Raw genomic sequence first — 20,234 nt, 5'->3', positions numbered from 1 at the left:
TGTTTTGAACTGTATTTCTGTTATGCTGTAATGTTTATTGTCTGTACAAGTCCCCTCTATAATTTGTAAAGCGCTGCGGAATATGTTGGCGCTATATAAATAAAATTATTATTATTATTATTATTATTGTATTAGTGGGTCAGGGCCAGAGGTTCATTTCCCAGTAGATATTACTAGACAGAGCTTAGTTATTGCTTTTACCTTCTAAGTGCTGAAATACCACACGTTATTTATTCCAAAAATACTTGTTGTTTATTGCAAATGTTAAAATAATTACAATGTGGTGTTTCAGAAAGTGTTAATAATTAATGTAGTTATAAAGTTATGACACTTGTTCGACTATTTACTGCTATGTGGTTGTTTTTTCTTGCCTTTCAGCTTTTCATTATATTTGTGTTTAAAGGAGTTGTCTTTTCAAGAGAATCCATATTTGTATGGAAGGCAGCCAGGCCCATCAGAGGACTATTTTTTAAGACTCGTTTAGATAAGACGATAATTGGCAAACGAGCATTTTTAGGAACAACTGTACCCTAATATTACCTGTGAAAACATGTCAGGCAACATGCAATCAGTTGATTATTTCTTAAGACAAGACAATAATTGGCAAATAAGCATTTTTAGGAACGCTTGTTCCCTATTATTACCCGTGTAAACATGCCAAATGTAGCGCTATTGCCGGCGTCCCTGCATGCTATCCCCTTCCCCCTCCATGCAGGGATGCCAGCTTACTCAACACTCAGGCCCCTCGACATGCTCCTGCTTCATGTTACTGCCTGGTCTGTATGTGTGTGTGCGCCACAGTTCCCAACAGCACGCCTAGTGTGCGTGCACTCCCCTGCTTCTAAAGCAAAAGCGTATGCTTTTAGTTAATGCACTCAGCTTGTAGTTGAGAGGCATTTAGTATAATTTTGTGCACCTACAAGATGGCTCACAGCTAATAGCTGGGAAGCATCTTATATAAAAGAGTCCCTATTCCCTAGGGAGTTGTTAAGCAACGTGTAGTGCTACTAGTGACTAAGATATACTATCAATGAGTTGTGAGGTTTCCTGGTCATGGTGCAGCTAGTGTCCTTAACCTGTACCCCTAGTCCCGATATGGTCAGTCCTGTATACGTAGTCTCCTGGTCCTGGAGCGGGCAGTCCTGCTTCCAAAGTCCCTGATCCCAGAGTAGCAAGTGCCTGAACCTCGTTCCTTGGTCCTGGAGGAGTCATTGCCTGAACCTCATCCCCTGGTTCATGAGTGGCCAGTGCCTGAACATTGTCCCCGTTCCATGTGCGGGCAAACCCTGATCAAGTATCCTAGACCGAAGTGTCTGAAGCGAGCCCAAATCCATGTCAGTAACCGTTCTGAAGAAGTGCCAGAACTTACTATTCCAAAGGGAAACCTAGCCCTAAGCAGTGTCAGCGTACCTGACCCCTGGGTTCAGCAGCTGCAATACCGGTCTCTGCCCTGGAGTGGTACCTTACGGTTACCTGCAGCCCAGTCTGTCTCCACCATTAGGAGCTCCAGAGAACACCAGATAGCTACTTAGCTATGCCCCTTACTGAGCATGCCCGGCCATGTGGCACAGTGAATAAACAAATCCACAAACACCACCATTGTGCGTAAAAAGTGTATGCGCAATACTTTCCAAACACTTCATTATTATTGTAAAGGAACATCCACGAGATCATGAAGATATATCAACACTGCTGCCAATTTGTCACAAACCAGCACTCTGCTGCTTCCAATCATCAAGATAATTATACAATTGACTGACCATTGATGGAAGAGGACACAGCTGCTTTCAATACTAGGCAGATCAATGGCCATTTAAAAGTGAACGTATAATATATACACCTACAATTACAATGTATGGAGTATATATACACTGCTCAAAACAATAAAGGGAACACTTAAACAACAGAATATAACTCCAAGTAAATCAAACTTCTGTGAAATCAAACTGTCCACTTAGGAAGCAACACTGTTTGACAATCAATTTCACATGCTGTTGTGCAAATGGAATAGACAAGAGATGGAAATTATTGGCAATTATGAAGACACATTCAATAAAGGAGTGGTTTTGCAGGTGGGGACCACAGACCACATCTCAGTACCAATGCTTTCTGGCTGATGTTTTGGTCACTTTTGAATATTGGCTGTGCTTTTACACTCGTGGTAGCATGAGACGGACTCTACAGCCCACACAAGTGGCTCAGGTAGTGCAGCTCATCCAGGATGGCACATCAATGCGAGCTGTGGAAAGAAGGTTTGCTGTGTCTGTCAGCGTAGTGTCCAGAAGATGGAGGCGCTACCAGGAGACAGGCCAGTACACCAGGAGATATGGAGGAGGCCGCAGGATAGCAACAACCCAGCAGCAGGACTGCTACCTCAGCCTTTGTGCAAGGAGGAACAGGAGGAGCACTACCAGAGCCCTGCAAAATGACCACCAGCAGGCAACAAATGTGCATGTGTCTGCACAAACGGTTAGAAACCGACTCCATGAGGATGGTCTGAGTGCCCAAAGTCAACAGACGGGGGTTGTGCTCACAGTCCAACACCAAGCAGGGTGCTTGGCATTTGCCACAGAACACCAGGATTGGCAAATTCGCCACTGGTGCCCTGTGCTCTTCACAGATGAAAGCAGGTTAACACTGAGCACATGTGACAGACGTGACAGAGTCTGGAGATGCCGTGGAGAGTGATCTGCTGCCTGCAACATCCTTCAGCATGACTGGTTTGGCTTTAGATCAGTAATGGTGTAGGGTGGCATTACTTTCGAGGGCCGCACAGCCCTCCATGTGCTTGCCAGAGGTAGCCTGACTGCCTTTAGGTACCGAGATGAGATCCTCAAACCCTTTGTGAGACCATATGCTGGTGCAGTGGGTCCTGGGTCCCTCCTAATGCAGGACAATGCCACAAATCATGTGGCTGGAGTGTGTCAGCCCTTCCTGCAAGATGAAGGCTTTGAAGCTTTGGACTGGCCCACCCTTTCCCCAGACCATAATCTGATTGAACACATCTGGGACATCATGTCTCGCTCCATCCACCAACGTCACGTTGCAGCACAGAATGTCCAGGAGTTTGCAGATGCTTTAGTCAAGATCTGGGAGGAGGTCCCTCAGGAGACCATCCGCCGCCTCATCAGGAGCATGCCCAGGCATTGAAGGGAGATCATACAGGCACATGATACATGAAGGCCACACACACTACTGAGTATAATTTCCTTGTCTGGAGGCATTTTCACTGAAGTTGGATCAGCCTGTAACTTCAGTTTCCACCTTGATTTTGAGCATCATTCCAACTCCAGACCTCCGTGGGATATTAGTTGTGATTTATGTTGATAAATTTTAGGTTTTATTGTGCTCAACACATTCCACTATGTAATGAATAAAGATTTACAACTGGAATATTTTATTCTGTGATATCTAGGATGTGGGATTTTAGTGTTCCCTTTATTTTTTTGAGCAGTGTATATACAGGTCCTTCTCAAAAAATTAGCATATAGTGTAAAATTTCATTATTTACCATAATGTAATGATTACAATTAAACTTTCATATATTATAGATTCATTATCCACCAACTGAAATTTGTCAGGTCTTTTATTGTTTTAATACTGATGATTTTGGCATACAACTCCTGATAACCCAAAAAACCTGTCTCAATAAATTAGCATATTTCACCCATCCAATCAAATAAAAGTGTTTTTTAATAACAAACAAAAAAACCATCAAATAATAATGTTCAGTTATGCACTCAATACTTGGTCGGGAATCCTTTGGCAGAAATGACTGCTTCAATGCGGCGTGGCATGGAGGCAATCAGCCTGTGACACTGCTGAGATGTTATGGAGGCCCAGGATGCTTCAATAGCGGCCTTAAGCTCATCCAGAGTGTTGGGTCTTGCGTCTCTCAACTTTCTCTTCACAATATCCCACAGATTCTCTATGGGGTTCAGGTCAGGAGAGTTGGCAGGCCAATTGAGCACAGTAATACCATGGTCAGTAAACCATTTACCAGTGGTTTTGGCACTGTGAGCAGGTGCCAGGTCGTGCTGAAAAATGAAATCTTCATCTCCATAAAGCATTTCAGCCGATGGAAGCATGAAGTGCTCCAAAATCTCCTGATAGCTAGCTGCATTGACCCTGCCTTTGATGAAACACAGTGGACCAACACCATCACTGACTGTGGGTACTTGACACTGGACTTCAGGCATTTTGGCATTTCCTTCTCCCCAGTCTTCCTCCAGACTCTGGCACCTTGATTTCCGAATGACATGCAAAATTTGCTTTCATCAGAAAAAAGTACTTGGGACCACTTAGCAACAGTCCAGTGCTGCTTCTCTGTAGCCCAGGTCACGCGCCTCTGCCGCTGTTTATGGTTCAAAAGTGGCTTTACCTGGGGAATGCGGCACCTGTAGGCCATTTCCTGCACACGCCTGTGCACGGTGGCTATGGATGTTTCCACACCAGACTCAGTCCACTGCTTCCTCAGGTTCCCCAAGGTCTGGAATCGGTCCTTCTCCACAATCTTCCTCAGGGTCCGGTCTCCTCTTCTCGTTGTACAGCGTTTTCTGCCACATTGTTTCCTTCCAACAGACTTACCATTGAGGTGCCTTGATACAGCACTCTGGGAACAGCCTATTTGTTGAGAAATTTCTTTCTGGGTCTTACCCTCTTGCTTGAGGGTGTCAATGATGGCCTTCTTGACATCTGTCAGGTCGCTATTCTTACCCATGATGGGGGTTTTGAGTAATGAACCAGGCAGGGAGTTTATAAAAGCCTCAGGTATCTTTTGCATGTGTTTAGAGTTAATTAGTTGATTCAGAAGATTAGGGTAATAGGTCGTTTAGAGAACCTTCTCTTGATATGCTAATTTATTGAGACAGGTTTTTTGGGTTATCAGGAGTTGTATGCCAAAATCATCAGTATTAAAACAATAAAAGACCTGACAAATTTCAGTTGGTGGATAATGAATCTATAATATATGAAAGTTTAATTGTAATCATTACATTATGGTAAATAATGAAATTTTACACTATATGCTAATTTTTTGAGAAGGACCTGTACATTACAAATCTAAGGGTAAGAACGACCATCTGCCTAAATCTCAGATGAGTATTCAGCAATTAATTTCCAAATCAGTGAAGTGTGACCACAGAAAATAACTACTACACAGAGCAGCAATGTATCCGATCTATAGTACTCACTGTCATCTTCCCATTGCGATTTGCCTCTTCCCTTAAGGCCAAAGCTTTCAGGAAATTATCTTTCAATTCTTTTCCTGCACTTGACAATATCCTGAAAAATAGAAAAGGCAACTGTAATGATGAATAGGCATTTACAACTTACATACACTACTTTAACACAGTGACTTTTATTTCAATGTTCTGCAGCCTGGTCTGCCCTGATGGCCCCTTACAGTGCATTACTTCATACACATCATGCATGTATATTAACCTTTAGATTGGCAGCCTGAGAGTCTTGGAGACTTTTCACACTTCATACATTTTGGATACAAAATAAGATGAAACAGCTATATACGGTAAACAGATATAAAGTCATGTATGATATGATTGTGAGATAAACCTTCTCATCTAACACTGCTTCCTAAATTTAAAAAAAAAATTGGCTACGTAGGGACAAACTCCCATAGCATGTAAACCACACCCCAAACATCGGTGTTCTAGAGTAGATCAGATTATTACGAAGAGGGTTGGGTGTATTCCAAAAAGGGGAGTGGATGGGGGAGAGACTTATACATTCCCAGAAATGTTGACAACTGTTTAGAGTTGAGAAAAATGTTCACGGACCCTGGTCTACTGACCACTAGAGTTGAGCGACCTTGACCTTTTTAGAGTCGAGCCGGGTTTCGCGAAATCCCGACTATCTCAAAAGTCGGGTCTAGTGAAATCGGCCGATTATGACGTAAAGTCGGGATCGACCGAAACACGAAACCCAATGCAAGTCAATGGGGCAGCATAGTCGGCAGTGAGTGAGGGCCAGGAAAACACCTAGAGTGCCCATTTTAATGTCAAAACCATCCATTCTTCTTAATGAAGCTTGTCAAGCGTAATTTACCTTATAATAATTGTAAGGCATTTGAAATTGGGGGTCATTTGGCTAAAGTTGTGGTGGGTAGGGCTGGTTCAAGTAATTAGTGGGCCCAGGAAATCTGGACCACGTCACGGCAGTGGAGCAGGGAGAGGTAAGTATTTCAACTTTGCAAGTGCTGTGAACCTGAGCAAGCAGGGGGGGCCCACTCGTTGGCATTGGCACTGGCACAGGGCCCCTCAAAGTACAGCGGTGTGTTTGCACGGCGGGGGCGCCTCCCACCGGCAGCAACACTTTTGCGTACTATGAGAGGCCCTGTGCCAGTGACGTCGCCAACTAGTATTCCTCCCCCCACCTGATGAAGGAACCTGCACTTTCATCTGCACCTTCCTCTTTGTCCTCGTGTAAGGTGGTATGGTATGCGGGAAGAGCAACCTGACTTTCAGCAGGGTCACAATGTTGTTGTGTAGCGTGCACGGGGAATGTCGCGTTATGGGTCAATGTACCAGCAGACTCATCTATCACTGGCTGGGCAATGGGCAGGATGAGGAGGAAACACAGATTTAGGCCCAAAGAATAAAGTTGGCTAAATGCAGTTCAAAATTGGTAACACAGGAATAACCAGGGGGCATTGCAGTGGAGGACAACTGGAATGAGAGGCTGACACAGAGAGTAGGCCCAAATCAGTAAGTAGTCGAAATGCAGTTCAAAATTGGCAACCGTAGTAAACAGGCGGCACAGCTTTGTTCAGTGGAGGAGAACAGCAAGGAGTGGCAGACACCGATAGTAGGCCCCAACCCAACTAGTAGGCCAAATGCAGTCTAACATTAACAACTACTTAACGAGCGCCTGAAAACGGAATTTCAGGACAGGAAACCAGGAGAACAGCAAGGAGTGGCAGACACCGATAGTAGGCCCCAAACCAACTAGTACGCCAAATGCAGTTGTTCCATTTAACCACAATTTAATGAGAGCCGGAAGATCGAAGCTCAGGAAAGGCAACCTGGAGAACATCTTGGAGTGGAACACACCATCTCTCTACACCCCATACCCAATTTGTAGGCCTAATGCAGTGTAGTTTCCAAGAACTACTAAACGAGAGCCGGAAGATCGAAGCTCAGGAAAGGCAACCTGGAGAATACCTTGGAGTGGAACACACCATCTCTCTACACCCCATACCCAATTTGTAGGCCTAATGCAGCGTAGTTTCCAACAACTACTAAACGAGAGCCGGAAGATCGAAGCTCAGGAAAGGCAACCTGGAGAACACCTTGGAGTGGAACACACCATCTCTCTACACCCCATACCCAATTTGTAGGCCTAATGCAGTGTAGTTTCCAAGAACTACTAAACGAGAGCCGGAAGATCGAAGCTCAGGAAAGGCAACCTGGGAACACCTTGGAGTGGAACACACCATCTCTCTACACCCCATACCCAATTTGTAGGCCTAATGCAGCGTAGTTTCCAACAACTACTAAACGAGAGCATGAAGATCGAAGCATTGGCGAGGAAACCTGGGGAACACCTTGGAGTGGAACACACCATTTCTCTACACCCCATACCCAATTTGTAGGCCTAATGCAGCGTAGTTTCCAACAACTACTAAACGAGAGCCGGAAGATCGAAGCTCAGGAAAGGCAACCTGGAGAACACCTTGGAGTGGAACACACCATCTCTCTACACCCCATACCCAATTTGTAGGCCTAATGCAGTGTAGTTTCCAAGAACTACTAAACGAGAGCCGGAAGATCGAAGCTCAGGAAAGGCAACCTGGAGAACACCTTGGAGTGGAACACACCATCTCTCTACACCCCATACCCAATTTGTAGGCCTAATGCAGTGTAGTTTCCAAGAACTACTAAACGAGAGCCGGAAGATCGAAGCTCAGGAAAGGCAACCTGGAGAACACCTTGGAGTGGAACACACCATCTCTCTACACCCCATACCCAATTTGTAGGCCTAATGCAGCGTAGTTTCCAACAACTACTAAACGAGAGCATGAAGATCGAAGCATTGGCGAGGAAACCTGGGGAACACCTTGGAGTGGAACACACCATCTCTCTACACCCCATACCCAATTTGTAGGCCTAATGCAGCGTAGTTTCCAACAACTACTAAACGAGAGCCGGAAGATCGAAGCTCAGGAAAGGCAACCTGGAGAACACCTTGGAGTGGAACACACCATCTCTCTACACCCCATACCCAATTTGTAGGCCTAATGCAGTGTAGTTTCCAAGAACTACAAAACGAGAGCCGGAAGATCGAAGCTCAGGAAAGGCAACCTGGAGAACACCTTGGAGTGGAACACACCATCTCTCTACACCCCATACCCAATTTGTAGGCCTAATGCAGCGTAGTTTCCAACAACTACTAAACGAGAGCCGGAAGATCGAAGCTCAGGAAAGGCAACCTGGAGAACACCTTGGAGTGGAACACACCATCTCTCTACACCCCATACCCAATTTGTAGGCCTAATGCAGTGTAGTTTCCAAGAACTACTAAACGAGAGCCGGAAGATCGAAGCTCAGGAAAGGCAACCTGGAGAACACCTTGGAGTGGAACACACCATCTCTCTACACCCCATACCCAATTTGTAGGCCTAATGCAGCGTAGTTTCCAACAACTACTAAACGAGAGCCGGAAGATCGAAGCTCAGGAAAGGCAACCTGGAGAACACCTTGGAGTGGAATACACCATCTCTCTACACCCCATACCCAATTTGTAGGCCTAATGCAGTGTAGTTTCCAAGAACTACTAAACGAGAGCCGGAAGATCGAAGCTCAGGAAAGGCAACCTGGAGAACACCTTGGAGTGGAACACACCATCTCTCTACACCCCATACCCAATTTGTAGGCCTAATGCAGTGTAGTTTCCAAGAACTACTAAACGAGAGCCGGAAGATCGAAGCTCAGGAAAGGCAACCTGGAGAACACCTTGGAGTGGAACACACCATCTCTCTACACCCCATACCCAATTTGTAGGCCTAATGCAGCGTAGTTTCCAACAACTACTAAACGAGAGCCGGAAGATCGAAGCTCAGGAAAGGCAACCTGGAGAACACCTTGGAGTGGAATACACCATCTCTCTACACCCCATACCCAATTTGTAGGCCTAATGCAGTGTAGTTTCCAAGAACTACTAAACGAGAGCCGGAAGATCGAAGCTCAGGAAAGGCAACCTGGAGAACACCTTGGAGTGGAACACACCATCTCTCTACACCCCATACCCAATTTGTAGGCCTAATGCAGTGTAGTTTCCAAGAACTACTAAACGAGAGCCGGAAGATCGAAGCTCAGGAAAGGCAACCTGGAGAACACCTTGGAGTGGAACACACCATCTCTCTACACCCCATACCCAATTTGTAGGCCTAATGCAGCGTAGTTTCCAACAACTACTAAACGAGAGCATGAAGATCGAAGCATTGGCGAGGAAACCTGGGGAACACCTTGGAGTGGAACACACCATCTCTCTACACCCCATACCCAATTTGTAGGCCTAATGCAGCGTAGTTTCCAACAACTACTAAACGAGAGCCGGAAGATCGAAGCTCAGGAAAGGCAACCTGGAGAACACCTTGGAGTGGAACACACCATCTCTCTACACCCCATACCCAATTTGTAGGCCTAATGCAGTGTAGTTTCCAAGAACTACAAAACGAGAGCCGGAAGATCGAAGCTCAGGAAAGGCAACCTGGAGAACACCTTGGAGTGGAACACACCATCTCTCTACACCCCATACCCAATTTGTAGGCCTAATGCAGCGTAGTTTCCAACAACTACTAAACGAGAGCCGGAAGATCGAAGCTCAGGAAAGGCAACCTGGAGAACACCTTGGAGTGGAACACACCATCTCTCTACACCCCATACCCAATTTGTAGGCCTAATGCAGTGTAGTTTCCAAGAACTACTAAACGAGAGCCGGAAGATCGAAGCTCAGGAAAGGCAACCTGGAGAACACCTTGGAGTGGAACACACCATCTCTCTACACCCCATACCCAATTTGTAGGCCTAATGCAGTGTAGTTTCCAAGAACTACTAAACGAGAGCCGGAAGATCGAAGCTCAGGAAAGGCAACCTGGAGAACACCTTGGAGTGGAACACACCATCTCTCTACACCCCATACCCAATTTGTAGGCCTAATGCAGCGTAGTTTCCAACAACTACTAAACGAGAGCATGAAGATCGAAGCATTGGCGAGGAAACCTGGGGAACACCTTGGAGTGGAACACACCATCTCTCTACACCCCATACCCAATTTGTAGGCCTAATGCAGCGTAGTTTCCAACAACTACTAAACGAGAGCCGGAAGATCGAAGCTCAGGAAAGGCAACCTGGAGAACACCTTGGAGTGGAATACACCATCTCTCTACACCCCATACCCAATTTGTAGGCCTAATGCAGTGTAGTTTCCAAGAACTACTAAACGAGAGCTGGAAGATCGAAGCTCAGGAAAGGCAACCTGGAGAACACCTTGGAGTGGAACACACCATCTCTCTACACCCCATACCCAATTTGTAGGCCTAATGCAGTGTAGTTTCCAAGAACTACTAAACGAGAGCCGGAAGATCGAAGCTCAGGAAAGGCAACCTGGAGAACACCTTGGAGTGGAACACACCATCTCTCTACACCCCATACCCAATTTGTAGGCCTAATGCAGCGTAGTTTCCAACAACTACTAAACGAGAGCATGAAGATCGAAGCATTGGCGAGGAAACCTGGGTAACACCTTGGAGTGGAACACACCATCTCTCTACACCCCATAACCAATTTGTAGGCCTAATGCAGAGTAGTTTCCAACAACTACTAAATGAGAGCCGGAAGATCGAAGCTCAGGAAAGGCAACCTGGAGAACACCTTGGAGTGGAACACACCATCTCTCTACACCCCATACCCAATTTGTAGGCCTAATGCAGTGTAGTTTCCAAGAACTACTAAACGAGAGCCGGAAGATCGAAGCTCAGGAAAGGCAACCTGGAGAACACCTTGGAGTGGAACACACCATCTCTCTACACCCCATACCCAATTTGTAGGCCTAATGCAGCGTAGTTTCCAACAACTACTAAATGAGAGCATGAAGATCGAAGCATTGGCGAGGAAACCTGGGGAACACCTTGGAGTGGAACACACCATCTCTTTACACCCCATACCCAATTTGTAGGCCTAATGCAGTGTAGTTTCCAAGAACTACTAAACGAGAGCCGGAAGATCGAAGCTCAGGAAAGGCAACCTGGAGAACACCTTGGAGTGGAACACACCATCTCTCTACACCCCATACCCAATTTGTAGGCCTAATGCAGCGTAGTTTCCAACAACTACTAAACGAGAGCATGAAGATCGAAGCATTGACGAGGAAACCTGGGGAACACCTTGGAGTGGAACACACCATCTCTCTACACCCCATACCCAATTTGTAGGCCTAATGCAGTGTAGTTTCCAAGAACTACTAAACGAGAGCCAGAAGATCGAAGCTCAGGAAAGGCAACCTGGAGAACACCTTGGAGTGGAACACACCATCTCTCTACACCCCATACCCAATTTGTAGGCCTAATGCAGTGTAGTTTCCAACAACTACTAAACGAGAGCCGGAAGATCGAAGCTCAGGAAAGGCAACCTGGGGAACACCTTGGAGTGTAACACACCATCTCTCTCCACCCGATACCCATTTTGTAGGCCTAATGCAATGTAGTTTTCTACAACTACTAAACGAGAGTCGGAAGACCGAAGCAATGGCAAGGAAACCTGGGGAACACCTTGGAGTGTAACACACCATCTCTCTCCACCCCATACCCAATTTGTAGGCCTAATGCAGCCTACTTTCCGACAACTGCTAAACGAGAGCATGAAGATCGAAGCTCAGGAAAGGCAACCTGGGGAACACCTTGGAGTGTAACAAACCCTCTCTCTACACCACGGAAGGGCTGATTCTTAGGAAGGAAGGCTGTCGGAAAGAAGCAGGGCGCGTCCGAGGGTGATTATATTCTTATTAGGTATATACTCACCCTCGGACGCGCCCTGCTTCTTTATTTGTAATGAATGTTTATTTGCAATGTGGTTTTGACTTACTCTATTTTTTTGGTAAATAATGATTTTATTATTTTCATTGTTTTGCATCTTCTTGGCAATAATATAAAGAAGACGCGACAGGACAACACTTGGTGGATGCCATATCTGTGTTTTAAATTGAAAAAAACTTTCATTTAACTACTTGCAGGAGAAAGTTATTGTAGCTGGTGGCCATTTTTAGTACTGTACCAGATTTTTGTTGTATGTGTTTGTTTTTAATGTTAAAATGTCTGCATTTGATATCTCTCCAGTATTTTCTTTTTTATAAGCAAAATACTTATTTTTATATTTTCTGATGTTGGTTCAAGGGGTACACGGGCAGCAGTAGACAGGTCAGTGGAGGCCTAGTGGAAGGAGGGACCGCAGACAGGCTTCGAAGCCCTAACATAATTAATTGGGCTGGCTGTAGGCAATTTAAAATTGGTTCCAGGGGAACACGGGCAGCAGTAGACAGGTCAGTGGAGGCCTAGTGGAAGGAGGGACCGCAGACAGCCTTCGAAGCCCTAACATAATAAATTGGGCTGGCTGTAGGCAATTTAAAATTGGTTCCAGGAGAACACGGGCAGCAGTAGACAGGTCAGTGGAGGCCTAGTGGAAGGAGGGACCGCAGACAGGCTTCGAAGCCCTAACATAATAAATTGGGCTGGCTGTAGGCAATTTAAAATTGGTTCCAGGGGAACACGGGCAGCAGTAGACAGGTCAGTGGAGGCCTAGTGGAAGGAGGGACCGCAGACAGGCTTGGAAGCCCTAACATAATAAATTGGGCTGGCTGTAGGCAATTTAAAATTGGTTCCAGGGGAACACGGGCAGCAGTAGACAGGTCAGTGGAGGCCTAGTGGAAGGAGGGACCGCAGACAGGCTTCGAAGCCCTAACATAATAAATTGGGCTGGCTGTAGGCAATTTAAAATTGGTTCCAGGGGAACACGGGCAGTAGTAGACAGGTCAGTGGAGGCCTAGTGGAAGGAGGGACCGCAGACAGGCTTCGAAGCCCTAACATAATAAATTGGGCTGGCTGTAGGCAATTTAAAATTGGTTCCAGAGGAACACGGGCAGCAGTAGACAGGTCAGTGGAGGCCTAGTGGAAGGAGGGACCGCAGACAGGCTTCGAAGCCCTAACATAATAAATTGGGCTGGCTGTAGGCAATTTAAAATTGGTTCCAGGGGAACACGGGCAGCAGTAGACAGGTCAGTGGAGGCCTAGTGGAAGGAGGGACCGCAGACAGGCTTCGAAGCCCTAACATAATAAATTGGGCTGGCTGTAGGCAATTTAAAATTGGTTACAGGGGAACACGGGCAGCAGTAGACAGGTCAGTGGAGGCCTAGTGGAAGGAGGGACCACAGACAAGCTTCGAAGCCCTAACATAATAAATTGGGCTGGCTGTAGGCAATTTAAAATTGGTTCCAGGGGAACACGGGCAGCAGTAGACAGGTCAGTGGAGGCCTAGTGGAAGGAGGGACCGCAGACAGGCTTCGAAGCCCTAACATAATAAATTGGGCTGGCTGTAGGCAATTTAAAATTGGTTCCAGGGGAACACGGGCAGCAGTAGACAGGTCAGTGGAGGCCTAGTGGAAGGAGGGACCGCAGACAGGCTTCGAAGGCTTAACATAAGAAAAATGTCAATACAATGGTATTGACAGTGCCAGGCATTGAAGGATGTCAGCGCATAGACTAAACATTGGTGGAGCTGTGAGAGAAAATTTTGCAAGTCGTAGAGCACTGTTTGACCTGGGGGGGGGACTGTCTTGTGGCCGGCGGTACAGGCCCAGGGCCCCTCATATTACAACGGTGTGTCTGACGTTGGGTGCGCACCACCACCGCCAGACACTTTATTGTACTATGAGGGACCTAGTGGCAGTGCTGTCGACCAAAAGCGGGCACACCCACCTCTTCAGACAAACAGTACTCTCACGGGTGCTGGCGCCAAGTGGCGATACCACGGCCCCGTGTGGGGACTTTGGCCATTTAGGGAGGTGTTAACATGTCGGATGCTGGACAATCAGGTGCTGCAAATTACGAGATTGGAAAAGTCGTTCAGAATAGTCCACAGGCAAGACCTTTACATAGGAAAGCTAGGTGTCAGCCGGGCAAGGTGGGGCAAAAGATTTCGAAATCCAGTTGTGGTTCATTTTAATGAAGGTTAGATCATCTACATTTTGGGTAGCCAGACGAGTCCTTTTTTCTGTTAGTATTGAACCTGCAGCACTGAATACTCTTTCTGATAGGACACTAGCTGCCGGGCAAGCAAGCTCCTGCAATGCATATTCTGCCAATTCTGGCCAGGTGTCTAATTTTGATGCCCAGTAATCAAATGGGAATGACGGTTGAGGGAGAACATCGATAAGGGATGAAAAATAGTTTGTAACCATACTGGACAAATGTTTTCTCCTGTCACTTTGAATTGATGCTGCAGTACCTGTCCTGTCTGCGGTCATAGCAAAATCACTCCACAACCTGGTCAGAAAACCCCTCTGGCCAACGCCACTTCTGATTTCTGCCCCTCTAACTCCTCTGGTCTGCTGGCCCCTGCAGCTCGTGTGAGAACGATAACGGGCGCTGTGTGCAGGGAATGCCAGAAGCAAACGGTCAACAAGAGTTGATTGTTTGGTTGCTAATATTAGTTCCAAGTTCTCATGTGGCATTATATTTTGCAATTTGCCTTTATAGCGAGGATCAAGGAGGCAGGCCAACCAGTAATCGTCATCATTCATCATTTTAGTTATGCGTGTGTCCCTTTTGAGGATACGTAAGGCATAATCCGCCATGTGGGCCAAAGTTCCAGTTCTCAAATCTCCGGTTGTGCTTGGTTGAGGGGCAGTTTCAGGCAAATCCACGTCACTTGTGTCCCTCCAAAAACCAGAACCCGGCCTTGCCGCGCCACCAATTTCCAGTGGCCCCGGAAAAGCTTCCTCATTACAAATATAATCATCCCCATCATCCTCCTCGTCCTCCTCCTCCTCTTTGCCCGCTAACTCGTCCTGTACACTGCCCTGGCCAGACAATGGCTGACTGTCATCAAGGCTTTCCTCTTCCTCAGCTGCAGACGCCTGATCCTTTATGTGCGTCAAACTTTGCATCAGCAGACGCATTAGGGGGATGCTCATGCTTATTATGGCGTTGTCTGCACTAACCAGCCGTGTGCATTCCTCAAAACACTGAAGGACTTGACACATGTCTTGAATCTTCGACCACTGCACACCTGACAACTCCATGTCTGCCATCCTACTGCCTGCCCGTGTATGTGTATCCTCCCACAAAAACATAACAGCCCGCCTCTGTTCGCACAGTCTCTGAAGCATGTGCAGTGTTGAGTTCCACCTTGTTGCAACGTCTATGATTAGGCGATGCTGGGGAAGGTTCAAAGAACGCTGATAGGTCTGCATACGGCTGGAGTGTACGGGCGAACGGCGGATATGTGAGCAAAGTCCACGCACTTTGAGGAGCAGGTCGGATAACCCCGGATAACTTTTCAGGAAGCACTGCACCACCAGGTTTAAGGTGTGAGCCAGGCAAGGAATGTGTTTCAGTTGGGAAAGGGAGATGGCAGCCATGAAATTCCTTCCGTTATCACTCACTACCTTGCCTGCCTCAAGATCTACAGTGCCCAGCCACGACTGCGTTTCTTTCTGCAAGAACTCGGACAGAACTTCCGCGGTGTGTCTCTTGTCGCCCAAACACTTCATAGCCAATACAGCCTGCTGACGTTTGCCAGTAGCTGCCCCATAATGGGAGACCTGGTGTGCAACAGTGGCAGCTGCGGATGGAGTGGTTGTGCGACTGCGGTCTGTGGACGAGCTCTCGCTTCTGCAGGAGGACGAAGAGGAGGAGGAGGGGGTGCGAACGGCTACAGCCAACAGTTTCCTAGACCGTGGGCTAGGCAGAACTGTCCCAAACTTGCTGTCCCCTGTGGACCCTGCATCCACCACATTTACCCAGTGTGCCGTGATGGACACGTAACGTCCCTGGCCATGCCTACTGGTCCATGCATCTGTTGTCAGGTGCACCTTTGTGCTCACAGATTGCCTGAGTGCATGGACGATGCGCTCTTTAACATGCTGGTGGAGGGCTGGGATGGCTTTTCTGGAAAAAAAGTGTCGACTGGGTAGCTCGTAGCGTGGTACAGCGTAGTCCATCAGGGCTTTGAAAGCTTCGCTTTCAACTAACCGGTAGGGCATCATCTCTAACGAGATTAGTCTAGCTATGTGGGCGTTCAAACCCTGTGTACGCGGATGCGAGGCTAAGTACTTCCTTTTTCTAACCATAGTCTCATGTAGGGTGAGCTGGACTGGAGAGCTGGAGATCGTGGAACTAGCGGGGGTGCCGGTGGACATGGCAGACTGAGAGACGGTGGGAGATGGTATTGTTGCCGCCGGTGTCCTAGATGCAGTGTTTCCTACTACGAAACTGGTGATTCCCTGACCCTGACTGCTTTGGCCTGGCAAAGAAACCTGCACAGATACTGCAGGTGGTGCGGAAAATGGTGGCCCTACACTGCCGGAAGGGATGTTGCGTTGCTGACTAGCTTCATTGGCCGAGGGTGCTACAACCTTAAGGGACGTTTGGTAGTTAGTCCAGGCTTGCAAATGCATGGTGGTTAAATGTCTATGCATGCAACTTGTATTGAGACTTTTCAGATTCTGTCCTCTGCTTAAGGTAATTGAACATTTTTGACAGATGACTTTGCGCTGATCAATTGGATGTTGTTTAAAAAAATGCCAGACTGCACTCTTTCTAGCATCGGATACCTTTTCAGGCATTGCAGACTGAGCTTTAACCGGATGGCCACGCTGTCTTCCAACAGGTTTTGGCTTTGCCACGCGTTTTGGGCAAGATACGGGCCCGGCCGATGGAACCTGTTGCGATGTTGATGCCTGCTGCGGCCCCTCCTCCTCCGCTTCAGAACTGCTGCCGACTGCACCCTGTTCCCCCAATGGCTGCCAATCGGGGTCAAGAACTGGGTCATCTATTACCTCTTCTTGTAGCTCGTGTGCAACTTCGTCTGTGTCACCGTGTCGGTCGGTGGTATAGCGTTCGTGATGGGGCAACATAGTCTCATCAGGGTCTGATTCTTGATCATTACCCTGCGAGGGCAATGTTGTGGTCTGAGTCAAAGGACCAGCATAGTAGTCTGGCTGTGGCTGTGCATCAGTGCACTCCATGTCAGACTCAACTTGTAATGGGCATGGACTGTTAACTGCTTCACTTTCTAAGCCAGGGACGGTATGTGTAAAGAGCTCCATGGAGTAACCCGTTGTGTCGCCTGCTGCATTCTTCTCTGTTGTTGTTTTTGCTGAAGAGGACAAGGAAGCGACTTGTCCCTGACCGTGAACATCCACTAACGACGCGCTGCTTTGACATTTACCAGTTTCACGAGAGGAGGCAAAAGAGCTAGAGGCTGAGTCAGCAAGATAAGCCAAAACTTGCTCTTGCTGCTCCGGCTTTAAAAGCGGTTTTCCTACTCCCAGAAAAGGGAGCGTTCGAGGTGCAATATTTTTTTTCCCACGACCAGCTGATGCTCCACCACTACCACTACCCTCATTACCAGCTGACAATGAACGCCCCCGGCCACGACCTCTTCCACCAGACTTCCTCATTGTTTTAAAAACGTAAACAAACTAACGGTATTTGTTGCTGTCACACAAATTACATGGTGAGCTATAACTTCAGTATGATTTAGCTACCCCTTTATAGGTGAGTGAGACCACAACGAAAATCAGGCACAATGTTACACACTCTGTTGTTGGTGGCAACAAATGAGAGAGATGCCACACACGCAGGACTGTCACTGAAGCACAAATGTAAATATTAATCTCCCACTGATTTGATTTTTTTTTTTTTCAGGGAGACTTTAGGAAAAAAAAATAATAGAATAAAATGATTTTTTCAGGAAGAATTTAGAAACCAAATAAAATAAAATGATTTTATCAGGGAGAATTTAGAAACAAATAAAACAAAAAAAGGCTTTCTATGGCCCACTGAGTGAGAGATGACGCACACAGGAGTCAGGAGTGGCACACAAGCCCAGAGGCCAATATTTATCTCCCACTGATTGATGTAGTGATTTTTTCAGGTAGATTTTGGAACCCAAATCAAGCTAAAAAAATAATAGGCTTTCTATGGCCCACAATTGGAGAGAGAGGGAGACATGGCACACCCAGGAGTCAAGACTGGCACACAAGTAGAAATGGCAATATTAATCTCCCACTGATTTGATTTTTTTTTTTTTCAGGGAGACTTTAGGAAAAAAACTAATAGAATAAAATGATTTTTTCAGGAAGAATTTAGAAACCAAATAAAATAAAATGATTTTTTCAGGGAGAATTTAGAAAACAAATAAAACAAAAAAAGGCTTTCTATGGCCCACTGAGTGAGAGATGACGCACACAGGAGTCAGGAGTGGCACACAAGCCCAGAGGCCAATATTTATCTCCCACTGATTGATGTAGTGATTTTTTCAGGTAGATTTTGGAACCCAAATCAAGCTAAAAAAATAATAGGCTTTCTATGGCCCACAATTGGAGAGAGAGAGAGAGATGGCACACCCAGGAGTCAAGACTGGCACACAAGCAGAAAGGGCAATATTAATCTCCCACTGATTTGTTTTTTTTTTTTTTTTCAGGGAGACTTTAGGAAAAAAAAATAGAATAAAATGATTTTTTCAGGAAGAATTTAGAAACCAAATAAAATAAAATGATTTTTTCAGGGAGAATTTAGAAAACAAATAAAACAAAAAAAGGCTTTCTATGGCCCACTGAGTGAGAGATGACGCACACAGGAGTCAGGAGTGGCACACAAGCCCAGAGGCCAATATTTATCTCCCACTGATTGATGTAGTGATTTTTTCAGGTAGATTTTGGAACCCAAATCAAGCTAAAAAAATAATAGGCTTTCTATGGCCCACAATTGGAGAGAGAGAGAGAGATGGCACACCCAGGAGTCAAGACTGGCACACAAGCAGAAAGGGCAATATTAATCTCCCACTGATTTGGTTTTTTTTAGGGAGACTTTAGGAAAAAAAATAATAGAATAAAATGATTTTTTCAGGAAGAATTTAGAAACCAAATAAAATAAAATGATTTTTTCAGGGAGAATTTAGAAAACAAATAAAACAAAAAAAGGCTTTCTATGGCCCACTGAGTGAGAGATGACGCACACAGGAGTCAGGAGTGGCACACAAGCCCAGGGGCCAATATTTATCTCCCACTTTTTTTTTTTGTTCCAGGGAAAATTTATAAACCCAATAAAAAAAATAATAAATAGGCTTTCTATGGCCCACTATCTGAGAGAGAGAGAGAGATGGCACGCTTAGGACTGGCACACAAGCCCAAAGGCCAATATTAATCTCCCTTTTTTTTTCAGGGAGAATTTATAAAACCAAAAAAAAAAAAATAAATAGGCTTTCTATGGCCCACTATTTGTGAGAGAGATGGCACGCTCAGGACTGGCACACAAGCCCAGAGGCCAATATTAATCTCCCACTGATTGATTTATTGATTTTTTCAGGTAGAATTTAGAACCCAAATAAAGCAAAAAAAAAAAAAATGGGCTTTCTATGGCCCACTGAGTGAGTGATGATGCACACAGGAGTCAGGAGTGGCACACAAGCCCTGAGGCCAATATTTTTCTCCCACTGATTGATGTAGTGATTTTTTCAGGTAGATTTTAGAACCCAAATCAAGCAAAAAAATAAATAGGCTTTCTATGGCCCACTATTTGTGAGAGAGATGGCACGCTCAGGACTGGCACACAAGCCCAGAGGCCAATATTAATCTCCCACTTTTTTTTTTTTTGCTCCAGGGAAAATTTATAAACCCAATAAAAAAAATAATAAATAGGCTTTCTATGGCCCACTATCTGAGAGAGAGAGATGGCACGCTTAGGACTGGCACACAAGCCCAAAGGCCAATATTAATCTCCCACTGATTGATTTATTGATTTTTTCAGGTAGAATTTAGAACCCAAATAAAGCAAAAAAAAAAAAATGGGCTTTCTATGGCCCACTGAGTGAGTGATGATGCACACAGGAGTCAGGAGTGGCACACAAGCCCTGAGGCCAATATTTTTCTCCCACTGACTGATGTAGTGATTTTTTCAGGTAGATTTTAGAACCCAAATCAAGCAAAAAAATAAATAGGCT

General features: G+C 46.0%; 1 protein-coding gene across 2 annotated transcripts in view; it reads right to left on the bottom strand.

The window, feature by feature from the left end:
* CFAP299 (cilia and flagella associated protein 299) overlaps positions 1-20,234 on the bottom strand; it is a 967,879-nt gene that overhangs the window by 594,977 nt on the left and 352,668 nt on the right. For both annotated transcript variants that reach the window (XM_069745705.1, XM_069745706.1), the window contains exon 3: positions 5,193-5,283. In XM_069745705.1, coding sequence (XP_069601806.1) covers positions 5,193-5,283 — 91 coding nt within the window. The remainder of the gene's footprint in view (positions 1-5,192; positions 5,284-20,234) is intronic.

This window comes from Ranitomeya imitator, chromosome 1, assembly GCF_032444005.1.
Source record: "Ranitomeya imitator isolate aRanImi1 chromosome 1, aRanImi1.pri, whole genome shotgun sequence".
Lineage (NCBI taxonomy): Eukaryota > Metazoa > Chordata > Amphibia > Anura > Dendrobatidae > Ranitomeya > Ranitomeya imitator.
This window is presented reverse-complemented; position numbering and strand designations above follow the sequence as displayed.